The 12,432-nt window shown below is 40.0% G+C and overlaps 1 protein-coding gene across 3 annotated transcripts in view; it reads left to right on the forward strand.

Annotated features, from left to right (window-relative positions):
• The window catches only part of gab1 (GRB2-associated binding protein 1), a 61,341-nt gene that overhangs the window by 41,188 nt on the left and 7,721 nt on the right, over positions 1 to 12,432 (forward strand). For all 3 annotated transcript variants that reach the window (XM_042428931.1, XM_042428947.1, XM_042428937.1), the window contains 6 exons: positions 966 to 1,094; positions 1,517 to 1,682; positions 5,172 to 5,397; positions 6,683 to 7,368; positions 9,263 to 9,357; positions 10,779 to 11,079. In XM_042428931.1, the coding sequence (XP_042284865.1) occupies positions 966 to 1,094; positions 1,517 to 1,682; positions 5,172 to 5,397; positions 6,683 to 7,368; positions 9,263 to 9,357; positions 10,779 to 11,079 (1,603 nt within the window). The remainder of the gene's footprint in view (positions 1 to 965; positions 1,095 to 1,516; positions 1,683 to 5,171; positions 5,398 to 6,682; positions 7,369 to 9,262; positions 9,358 to 10,778; positions 11,080 to 12,432) is intronic.

The following is a 12,432-nucleotide window of genomic DNA, read 5'->3' on the forward strand; positions in this document are numbered from 1 at the left end:
TTATGATGAAATCCAGTGACTGCTTTGATGTTTTTACTTAGTATTTTGTGGAGAGATTATTTCGAGCCCTAAAACAAAACATCCAGCCCAACTGGCATGACTCAGCAGAATCAAGAGTTCATGACCTCCTTGAGTCTGCATTTAAATGAATCACTGTTGGATATGTTTCTAAACAAATCTACAAATACCATGAGATGGAAAACACAGTCTAGGAGGAGGAGTGTAGTGTCAGTGTTGTGCCAAAATTAATCATGATATGACAGCTATGTGTGATATTTAAACAAGTTTTGAGGATGGTTGTTTGTGCTTTTCTGCGAACTTGTGAGTAAAATAGATCTTTGTTTATAATTACTGTGGCACTGTGGTATTTTTTTTAAAATCTTTCTTCAGATTAGCTTTATTAATCTATTACTGATTAGATATTCCAGATAAGAAGGGACACCAATGTTCTGTCATTTGCCATCTCAATAATGTACTTATTGTACTTAAGGATGAGGATTTATTACTAAAATGCCCCTAATTCATGTACAATAAGCAAAAGTCATAAATCTCATCAGCCTTTTTTTTTCTCCTGTCTGGTATGTCTGAATTTAAACTCTTCTGTCTGCGTTGTGGTGCCTTTTTCTCACAGACAACAAATCCTATTGGGAAGGAAAGACCTAATTGCCTGTTTCTCTTTATAGATTTGGTTATTCACCCCAATCAGGGTGTGAGACCAAACTATGTGGCTTTTGTTCTGGTTATCCCAGACACATATTTCTGGTTACGGGCCTCTTCCCTCTGGCTCAGAGTATTCTTCAGTTAGGGAAGTGCAGCTGGTGGAGAATTCACACAGAGAAACAAGCTATGCTAAAAAAAAAAAAAAAAATAAAGCATTTGGTCAGCCTGTGGTCAGTTGAGAATGGAGCAGTCATTGTGAGAACACACATCTAACCTTTGGCCTCGTTTCTGCGCTCACCCTGCAGGCATGGAAGAAGCGGTGGTTTATTCTTCGCAGTGGCCGTCTGACAGGCGACCCAGACGTGTTGGAGTACTACAAGAATGACCATGCCAAGAAGCCCATCCGCGTGATTGATCTCAACTTGTGTGAGCAGGTATGGTTCCTTGTCACTACCAGCCTGCAATTTAAAGTGCCCAGTTTCATATTTCTGCTTATATCTCCAGACACAAGTCTTGAAAAAGTATAATTGTAACCACCTGCAACTTGTGTAATCGTATATTTACATTTGGGATATTGATGATTACACTTAAGTTACAGAAATGTGTGTTTGAAAAATCAGACAGGTCATTCAACAATACAGGCAACTGTTTTGGAGATATTTTTGAAATAATATTCAATAATATTTGACTGCTGTTTATTATTTAGAAAAACAATGGCCTATATCTGTGACTTGAATGTAATAGTGAATACAAATGAACATAAACATGAGCTAAAGGGCTACTTTCGCACTCAGAAAGCTCTCATTGTGTGGCCGTAAATATTCAGTTAGTATTAAGCTAAGTCCTGCTCCCTCAGGTGGACGCTGGGCTGACGTTCAACAAGAAGGACTTGGAGCACAGCTTCATATTCGACATCAAGACCATTGACCGTGTCTTCTACCTGGTGGCTGACACTGAAGAGGAGATGAATAAGTGGGTTCGCTGCATCTGCGACATTTGTGGTTTTAACCCCACTGATGACGGTAAGGATTGGCCTTAAATAGGCATATTACATTGTGTGCCACTGGGCCAGATGTCTTAAGAAAATCTGCTTTGAATAGGCTAACTTTATGGCGTAAAAGGATATTTCTTTGCAAATCTGGATGAAGGCCACCGGCAGTGGTAGAAGTGGTGGAACACTTCTAAAGTGACCACAAGTGATGAACAGCCTTGAAAACTTTGTTCTTTCATTTTTATTTTTGAGGCTGATGATAGTGAAGAATTGCACATTTTGCAACCAACATGAGTGTGTAGAAGATCAAACTTAATTTGCAGGAAATTCAAGAGGGAAATTGTACTGGATACATTTATGATCTCTACAAAAGCCTATGTAGAGACACCACAGCAATGATTGTGTATTTGTAGTGTTGCAAAATTGATCTACCAGAACAAAAATCATCTTTAAACATCTTCTGTCTTATATACACAAGTATGAAAGCTGAGTTCCTATTTAGCAGCTTTAAATCAGGTTGTACCTCATCAGCAGCAAACAAATAAATAATCCCCCAGAGTTGAACGATGCAATATTAGCTCACAAGCCAATTACTGTAAATTTGATTGGTCTCTCTTTTGATGTCACTGTTGTGCTTCTCAAATGTCTGCTGCTTTCTCTCTAAAGGAGTTAGGTGAACCAGCTGAATGTGCCAGAAGGCCTCTATTCAGCATAGTTCTCAGCCAAGGTCTAATGATCCATGTGTTGATCCATGTGTTGTGTTGAGGCTCACGTTACCCTTGTTCCCAGTACTGGATAATCAAAGCATTGTGTGCCTGTCGGTCTCACTGCCCCTCTTTCGTTCACTCCCTCTTATCTGGTTCTCACTCTCTCTCGTTTGCATAGTCTTGGTTCCCTCTCTGTCTCTCTGTCTTTGAGCTTAATTGTAAGCTGCACTATTTGCATCTCAGTTTGGGTGTTCTACGTCTTCACCACCTCCTCAACTAAATATGTAAGAATTTTAGTGTGATTAGAATTGCCACAAAAGTTGCACCGATTCATTATCTGACATATCACGCCACTGAGATTCGCTCAGGAGAAAAATGTACTTTTCAAACCTGACAACTGAATCACTGATTTTCTCGCTCCAAGGTCGTCCTCTCCGCAGTACTGTGACTATGCCTCCGCTTTTGTTACATAGCTAGTGCTGCAGGACAACCCTGATAACAACATTCATGACACCTCTGCTACAGAATTATTGAAGCTGGCTGTTAAAACCCTTATGTGCAAACAAACAGCAAGACCATTCAAGGAGAAACCGGGTCTAAAGACAAATATCCTTGCAGATAGCCTTCCTCACAGTTCTTATTACAAAAGAATGTCCTTGGCTCTCCCTTTTGCGCTCACTTGCACTTCTCTGCATGTGAGACCCAACTCCCACACTTCTGTCGTGTGTGGCCACGCTAGAGTGCTTCTCGGCTGGGCAGATATTAGAGGAGGGAACATTAGGAGGGCTAGGGAACGAAGGCTCTGAGAGACAGTGTAGGAGGTATAGATGAGTCCGAGCAAAGGGGATTTTCCCTTTTCCTGTATGAATCAGCACTTAAAGCTTTACCAAACAACTGGGAAGAAGGAAAGGAGATAGAAGAGCAAGTGATGCACCATAAAGAGAGACTTCCAAAAGTAAAGAAAGAGGGGGCTTTGCGTGAGATATAACCATGTCTGTTATGGAAGAGAGTGGGAGGAGAGCTGTGAAAAAGGAGAAAAAAGTAGAAAGATGTGGAATGAAATAAGAACAGAGATATATTTCACCCAGCTTACGCATCAGCCATCTTGGCTCTCACTGCAGTACAACAATCAGCTCAAGCAGAAGGGTTTGAAAAGGACTCTGACATTTGAAAACTGACTGTGTGGCAAAGCAGAGACCTTGAGGAAATGCTGTCTGAGAAGGAGTGTGTGGGATTCTGAAGGCAAACACAGTATTCAGACTGTTAAGGGAAAAAAAAAGCTTTTAAGAATATTTCATGTGTATGTGCTCGAAATGAAAAGAATGATCAAAATACTTGTTAATTCGGGCGGTTTTTTTTTTCCGCCCACAATTCACAGCTAGGACTGCAGTGTGATTACTGAACTTGATATCAGCCATCTGTGTTATTTAGGGAATCTTGTCACATATATCACACGTCACACATAAATCTTGTCCTTTGCTCAAGCTGGACAGTGTACTGTATTTAAAAAGGTTTTATTTCTCCCAGGAAAGGAGGATGTGGGATTACAGGTTGTTGGGTCTTGACAGATCAGTTAAAAAGGGGGACCTAATGCCTTGGTTGCAGACTAATAGTTTTGATTTGGAGTTAAATTTAATAAACAGAGTGCAATGAGCAATTCCAAGAAGATATGTGACATCTGTCCTCGTTGTTATTCTTCGTTAGCGTCAACCTTTACCGAACGTCCCATCAAGCTCTGACATTATATCAACTTTAAAGTGGATGTAATATCAGTCAAACTGCTTCTGGTGACATTTCAATGGAATTGTGTTGCTAGGAAGCAGCTTGGGTCTAAGTTTATTTGCTGCCAGAGCTGACATTGGCAAACACAGGCCACTGTTTACTTTCTGCCTAATATCATCAGTCACCAATATCACCTGCACTGTCTCAGTGGGCTTTACAGGCTCACAATAGGAGCAGTTCCTGCTTTCTTTCTATCACTGTGGGTTCAGTAGGAGCCATAAGTTAACAAAAAAATTGGAAGAATTAGTAGAAATACAAAATACAGCAATGTGGTTATAATCCAACATTATGATTATAATTGTACTAGGGCTGCAACTAACAATTATTTTCGCCATTGATTAATCTGCCAATTATTTTCTCATTGATCATTGGTCCATAAAAAATCAGAAAATAGTTTAAAATCCCCATCACATCTTCCTAATGGACTGTTTTGTCTGAACAAAAGTCCAAAACCTAAATATTTTAAAATGACTGTAATGTATCACCAAGAAAAGCAGCAAATTCTTGCATTTGAGAACCTGGAACCATCAAATTCTTGGCATTTTTATGTGATAAATTACACAAATGATCATCGACTTTCAAAAGCAGTTGTTGATTGATTTTCTATCAGTTGACTAATCTATTAATGGGCTAATTGTTGCAGCTCTAAATAGGACCAATACAAATGTAGTTAAATCAATTTTTTTTAAAAAAGGACAATAAAGAAATTGGTCCAGTAAATGTCTCCAATAATTCCAGTGGATTTAATGAAATATGAAAGTCTATGTGGTGAAAATCTAAGCTAACATCAACACAATTCTTTACATAAAATGAATGACTGAATGGAGGGTAATCAAAAGTTCTCATGCTGTTCTGATTAATTACCGCAAAGCTACTGTACGATGCCTGCCTCCTCTATAAACTGCTAAACCCTGTATTGTATTTAACTTTTAAGTGTTTTGAAGCACACAAAGTTTGATACACAAAAGAATAACACACATGAACATTAACAGTTTTTGCAGAAGCTAACCCTTCTTGTTTTTCTCCTCCAGAGGCAGCAAAAGCTGCTCACCAGTCAGCCATCGGAGGCCTGGTGGTGGACACACCCCCTCACCCAGCACTCGGTAATATTGTTGGTCCAGCAGCAATGCTGTCCAGCGTGCCCCCTCCATATCAACCAGTCAGTGTGCGACACCTGGACTCTCAGTCCAGTTCAGAGGAGCCCCAGGATTACTTGTGGCTGGTCAACTGTGAGAGCAAAAAGCCTGAACCCAACAGGTGAGTGTGTGTGTGTTCGTGTATGCTTCTATTATTTGTATGAGTCTCCACATTCACTGTACTGGAGCGCTATACTGTGGCATAAGCTGTTTTTCTCTGTACACTTTTTTCCCCTCCATTGGCTCTTTTTGTACATTTCATCTGTACTGCCACTCTCACCCTTGTCTCTGCTGTGTGATGTGTAGCTCAGTACAGCTTCACTCTTCATTGGAGGGAGACCAGGAGTATTTGCTCCTGGAGGAGTGTGAGAGCAAGACTCTTCCTCCACAGGCTAGTCTGTGAGTGGCCAGCCATCCAGTTGGAACTGCCTGCTTGTGTGGAGTGCTACACATATATAAAAAAGACAGACCAACAGAAACACACATAAACACCACATACACTCTGATTTACATTGCTTCTGTAAACGATGATGAGTGGATTTGAGTTGTTTGAATCTGCTTATGAGTGTCCCCTCCTTGTAGATCAAACCTGACCGCATTGTACTTTCCCTCCCACTAAATTGATCTTGTCATTACCTGCATGTTCAGAGATGACCCAACAGCAATCAATTAACTCAGTCCTCCATGTGAACTAAAAAGAGCTTTTTTTATCCTAATATGGCAAACTGTGCCAAAGATGAGTATTAAGATGTGTCTGGATCTAACCTTAAAGGACTAACTGCTACTTGCAAACAGTGTTGTGAGGGTTTACTATTACAGGTCTTCACGAGTTTAAAATGGACCTGATCTAAAACAGACTCGTGGAAAAACCCAACAATTTTAATTTTCAAAAAAGAGCGAGCAGATCAGAAGCGGACCCGAACAGAGCAGACCCAACCTGACACCCCATAGACCTGAGGATAATTAGACCCAGTCCAGAATGTGGTTGACTTGAACAGACCAACATAGAGAGAGAACACAAACTACACAGTAGCATGATGCACTATCAATTAACAAGTAGCTGCTGTCGAACAGAGCAGCAATATAATGAAAATGTCCTGAGAACGAATGTTAAGTCAAAGAAAGTCCAAAAAGAATTAGTTCATATTCTTCAAAGTTTAAATTATATAAATAAGAGAAAGTCACATTTTCTCCCACTGCACTACATTCTTTCGCCAACTGAGCGATTGATAGATAGTGATAATTTTCTAACCAATTTAATATCTATTTACGTAATTTGTGCTCGGTCCGTGGACTGGTGAAGACCTCTACTTACACGACTGTGTGGATTGCCTGCTTTCTCTAAAATCAGCATGTTTTATTGTATATATTTAATTCTCTGTTCTACATGTGTGTTTTCCTCTTAGAGCTCATGCTGAGTGTTCCAAGTCTACCTCTTCAGAGACAGACCTGAATGACAACCTCCCCTCTCACCGCACGCCCACATCCTCCACCTCCTCAGCTAAACACACCTCGCACAACGGCTTCTTCCCACAGCACCCGGCCCCAGCCTCCGCCTCTTCCATCTACGACTCGCCACCATCACGTGGTGCCTCGCTCTTAACTGACAATGGCCTCTACCACCTCCCCCGCAGCTACTCTCAGGACACTGTGCTGTTCCCTAAGTCGGCCTCCTCCCCGTCGGCTCATCCGGACAGTGGGGACGCCTCCGAGCTCTACGTCTTCAACACACCGTCACGGAAGCCCTCAATGGAGACACAAATGCGCAACCTTTCCATCAGTTACGATATCCCACCTACACCCGGCGCAAACTGTACTTACCAGGTGCCCCGCACGTTGTCGTCGTCGACAGGGGTAGGAGGCTCAGAGGGTGGGGGAGATGTAGTGCCCCCTCCCAGACCGCCCAAACCTTCGCTCAGTTCCACCTCAGGACCCCCTCCACCCCCCGCTGAGCGCTCACCTACGGACACTTACTATGTGCCCCGCTCAGCCTCAGAGACGGACGGAAACTACTGTGTGCCTACCAGTGCTGGGAATAAAGCATTACGCAGCAACACCATTGGCACTGTGGACTGTTCACGCCTCCGCAAAGGTTTGTGTCGGGGAGAGTTTCTTTATTATTATTTTTTTATGTTGCCTTTTTTTTGCCCTTGAAGTTGACATTTCCTTCGCATTAGAAAACTACTGTAAAATAATGTGTGATATCTACCAAACATAACATAATTTATAAGTTAAAAGAAGTTTTCCTTACAAAGTATTTGTATCATCACATGCATTATCATCTTAAAATGTTAAAATTCAAATACAGTGACACGCACACACATCTACCTCCATAGAATTGTGACCTTTATGTACAGTGATATTTGCCATCAGCAAGACGAAACACCTTTACGAGACTTTTGTGTCTGAAAACTCAGCTTTTATGTTGCAATTTGATACTCTTTTCCACTTTCTTTTGATGGATGATGAGAGACATCACTGGAGCTGTTGGCATGTTTTCTTCCAGCTGCTATCCCTATTTTCACCTTTGCTCTTCTGTTCTTGCACAAACCATTCAAACTGTGAATAGCTTATCAGACCTGAACGTAGAGCAGTTTGCTGCAGACGTCTTTAGGCTCTTGGTGATTAAGAGACTTGATGATAGTGTCCATGTGCAGCCCTTCTTATCATATATAGTGGTTATAATACTCAGTTCTAACATTTACAAGCAAGTAACATACATTAGGATTCATCTAAGTAGGTCTTCACTTGTGAACAAATACATGTCTTCTGTTGCATCACTGAAACCACAAATATCTTTGGCTTGTTATCATTGGAACCAACCTTGGGGGCATTGATGTTATCCTCTACCTATGTAGTGAAGTCTGACACATGTGATGTTCAAAATATATATGAAATTAGATATTCAGGTCCATGTAACATGGCAGCAATTGCTGTTAGTCATCATCAATTTCTCTTTGTATTCAATCAAGAGAAGAATCTACTAAAATCTGACAACTCAGAGGATCTTCTGAAGTGACAAGAGTTGCATTTTCTAATAATAGAATGAGAAAATGAAATGAGTTGATCTTAAATCATTGCACAATGTTGGAACAGAAAAGGCTTAAAATAGATGAAAAACAACTTTGTGACAAGAAGAGGAACTAACATTTAAGGATGGGCGCAACATAAAATATTATACCACTTACACCTCCCTCTTGTGGTGACAGATGTAATTACATGAGTGTCAGTGGCAAGATAATTGTTTACAAATATCAAGAGTCTTAGGTATTTGGTGAAACCGGGTAGTCCTTGTTACCTGTGTTGTGGAATTTGTGGAAACTGTAAAACCAGTAATCACGACAGAAATAGTAAATATCCCAGGCACATCTGATGAAGATACACTAAAGAATCATTGAGTAGTAGAAATGTATTATTTATACTGTGAAAATGGGATTTCATCTGACAGCCTTTTTAACCCATATTTCTTTCTTTTTTTGGTAAAGTCACTATTTCCCAGAAATGACTTGTCTTATTGTAAGTATTCTCTGTCATGGTCTTCCCCCATTCGGTCTCCCTCAGCTGACACTCTCATTTGCTTTATAAGCTTTTCCTAGCATTGTTGTGGTTATTGTGGCCCTAAGTGAAACACATTAGCGTCTGCATCAGTGCCTAATGAGAATGCAAAAAAAACCCAAAACAATAAGGCACTATACAGTACAGCCTTTAGATACAGCCGCTGAGATCCATCTGACTAAATAAATTGAAGTTTGCAGAGTCATGAAAAGACATCTTTATTAGGCTTCTTGTGCGATAGGGATTGTGTTATTGGATAAAATGGCTTTAAATGGAGACACAAACTGTATCCTGCATGGAAAGGGCAGTGTAATACTGTATGTTGTCTCGTACGTTTAGATGAAATAATAGTGTATTAAATATTATAGTATATATTATGGTATATATTACAGTTATTTGTATATTTGCTAATTCCATTTGTGTTTTTGCAGATTTTGGATCCCAGGACTGCTATGACATTCCCAGATCATTCCCTTCTGACAAAAGCTGCTCGTTTGACTTCAATGAAAGCTTCAACAGCTACTTTGTAAGTGATTATGGATGTTTTTTATTTACAGTGTTGATACTACAGACATATTCAAGTAATGCTTTATTTTATGGGTCCTTTAATCTGATACTAATTTCCTGGAAATTTTCAGCTATTTAATAGTTCATTTTACAGAAAGGGTGGTGCAATTTGGTATAAATTATAAGAAAAAAATCAGGGAAAAAAAGGAAAAATACTGTGTGTAGATTTAAACTATTAAAAATAAACTATTAAACTATATTAAACTATCAAACTACATATTAGATTCTTTATTAAATACTCTATAATGACCAAATTTTTCATATACTACCAAATTGCATAACTCTTTCAAAGAAATGTCCTAAGAAATAACAGTTGAATGGCAGCTACTTTAGTACATTATTGAAAAAATATCCTGGAAATAACTGTAGTAGGAAAGTAAAGAATGTGTAAAATAAAGTGTTACGGACACTGTTGGTAGCATTTTTCAGAAACGCTATCAATAAGAAAAAAAGTACCTTTTTTTCCCCTCACTGAAAAAATATCACCTACAGACACCCACAGCTTACATCATGCTAACATTTGTCCCAGAGCACAATATTGCATGTACTCTGAAAATGCACAGTCAAAACAATGGCTACAGTCTTGTGCGACCGGAAAGAGACGGTCGAAACAGTGAAACTATTAAGTGGTTACTGTTAGCCTTCAAGCCATGGCAGCAATGTTAGCACGGAGGATGACATCAATTCACTTTGTTGCGGACAGTAGAAACATACAGTTTGAAGGAGACACACAATCCAGATGTGTTTTATTACATTCTTATTTTATACAAGAACAACACTCAGTAGTCAAATGCTCTCATGTTTTTATTGGCATTTGTTGATTTTTTGAGTTTGTTTGTATGGTTCTGTTGAGCTGCTTTGCTCAGTAGTATATGAACTTCAGCTAAATCTTAATTATTTTTGCCAGCAGTTTTGCTTCTAGTTAGCTCTCTCTTTAACATTAAGGCTAGCTGCTAGCCAGTGTTACCTGCTGCTGCCTGGGCGTCTTCCTGCAATTTGTCAGTATCTTGTGGTGGTGTAATTTACTCTGGCTAGTAACAACATGTAACAACACATACCTCTACATCTCTGTTAGTACTGGTTGTTTCTTATGAGTTCATCCTGGATTGATCCGCTGTTGCCTCATCGTTTCAGACTTCACGCTGCTTTTGTCTAAAACTAACAAAAATAAAAAGAATGTGTCAAAAATAAATATGTCCGCCAGCGATTTAACTGAAAGACACTTTTCAGAGACACGCAAGTGTTATGACTGTTATAATTTCTAGCCCATCAACTGTTTTGTAAGATTATATTTCCCTTTAACCTGAGTTCAGTGGAACCTTAATACAAACTGTGTGTCGTTTTTTCTATGAACATGTATGTATGCCTTGTCGCCCTCAGAAAAACAAAGGAATGATGCCAGTAGGTAGCCAGTCCACAGAAGAGGTAGACCAGAACTACGTACCCATGAGTGCCAACTCCCCATCACATCATCACTCGGGCAGTTTGTCAGAGCCTATGCACGAACCCAACTATGTGCCCATGACCCCAAGCACCATGGAGTTCTCCTCTCTGGGAAAACAAGTCCCCCCGCCTGCCCACATGGGCTTTCGCTCCAGTCCCAAGACCCCTCCTCGCAGGCCAATGCCCAGTGACTGCCAGCCCCCGCCTGTGGACCGAAATCTCAAACCAGATCGCAAAGGTGAGAGGATAAAAGCTGTGTGCGCATGTGCAGATTTACTTGTGACTTGGTTCATAAATATATATGGTAAGTTCCTGCTGTTAGGGTTGATATGTGCTGAAGAGATATTGTGCTTAACTTGCTTAAGTATGCTCAGTATTTACTAATCCAGAAACTGACAACTGACCGTGCTTTATCTGACTCTCATCTGCTATTCTCACAGTGCTGGCTCATGGTCATATAGCCATCTGTACAAGATTTCTTCAGTTCAAACCACTCTTAAAACACACTCACTTTTTTTCATTATACTTCAGTTGTTTTTATTAATGTATATAAACACTTCTCTCATTTGTCTGTGTCGGTTTGTCTGGTGTACTAAATACCACCGTCTTCCTCTGTGCCTGTCCTTGACCAGCTTATTCCACCTCTTGATGAATTAGTTTAGTGCTTGCTACATCCTCTTACATCCAACACAGTTAGCTCCTTGTCAAAAGCACTTTTGTCCTGAGCTCAAGAGGCCCTGTAGACTGTTTTGGAGGGGGCTGGTCCCTGTGCCATGGAGTGACCGAAGCCCGGAGTGGTCACCTCCATCCCCTTTGTTCCCGTCATCTGAATGGAGCCCTTTGATGAAAGACCTGATAGCAAGGGGAATTACAATCTAGGCAGATTGAAAGGCTGAGTAATGGGCATAGAGAGAAAGAGAGAGAGAGGGAGAGAGAGTTGAAGAATGACAGGGAGTCACGTACATAGACCAAAAACCAGGGCTGTTATTGTCATCGAAGAAAATAGGGCATGTATGGAGTTTTACATTTCCCAAAGGGGAGTCCCCTCATGCACGACTTGGGTTCTTTTTTTCCTTTGACCTTTTGAGCCAGTCATCTCCAAATTTGGCATGCGTCATCTCTGAACTACCATGACTAAAAGTTATAAAAAGATTTTAATTTCTGCAAATGTTCTCCCTGCTTTACAACAAGCCAGCTAATTTTGGGGCATTACTCATATTTAACAAAAAGGAACCAGAACTCAGAATCTCCAGTACTCATAATCAGACAGCCATTGCGAAGAGTGCATGTAACTCTTAAACACTTCAATCAGAGATAATTTTAGGTTTTTAGCAAAATTTATAAACTCGGGAAAAGCTGCTGATAGCCTTTAAAATTTCAGGAGCTTTTTAACACTTTTACAAATGCCCAATCCTCTTGAATTGTTAAAAAGTAATCTTTTATGATTGGTACGGTATAAAGAGGGAAAAACATCAGTGTAAATCATATTTAGGCCAATAGTTCTTGATTATTTGGGTAAAGAGTAGACGTTTGATTCCATACTGTCCCTTTTTTGTAGTTTTTGATATAGTTTTTCACCTTTTGCTTTTGT

Source organism: Thunnus maccoyii, chromosome 2 (assembly GCF_910596095.1).
Source record: "Thunnus maccoyii chromosome 2, fThuMac1.1, whole genome shotgun sequence".
NCBI classification, from domain to species: Eukaryota; Metazoa; Chordata; class Actinopteri; order Scombriformes; family Scombridae; genus Thunnus; species Thunnus maccoyii.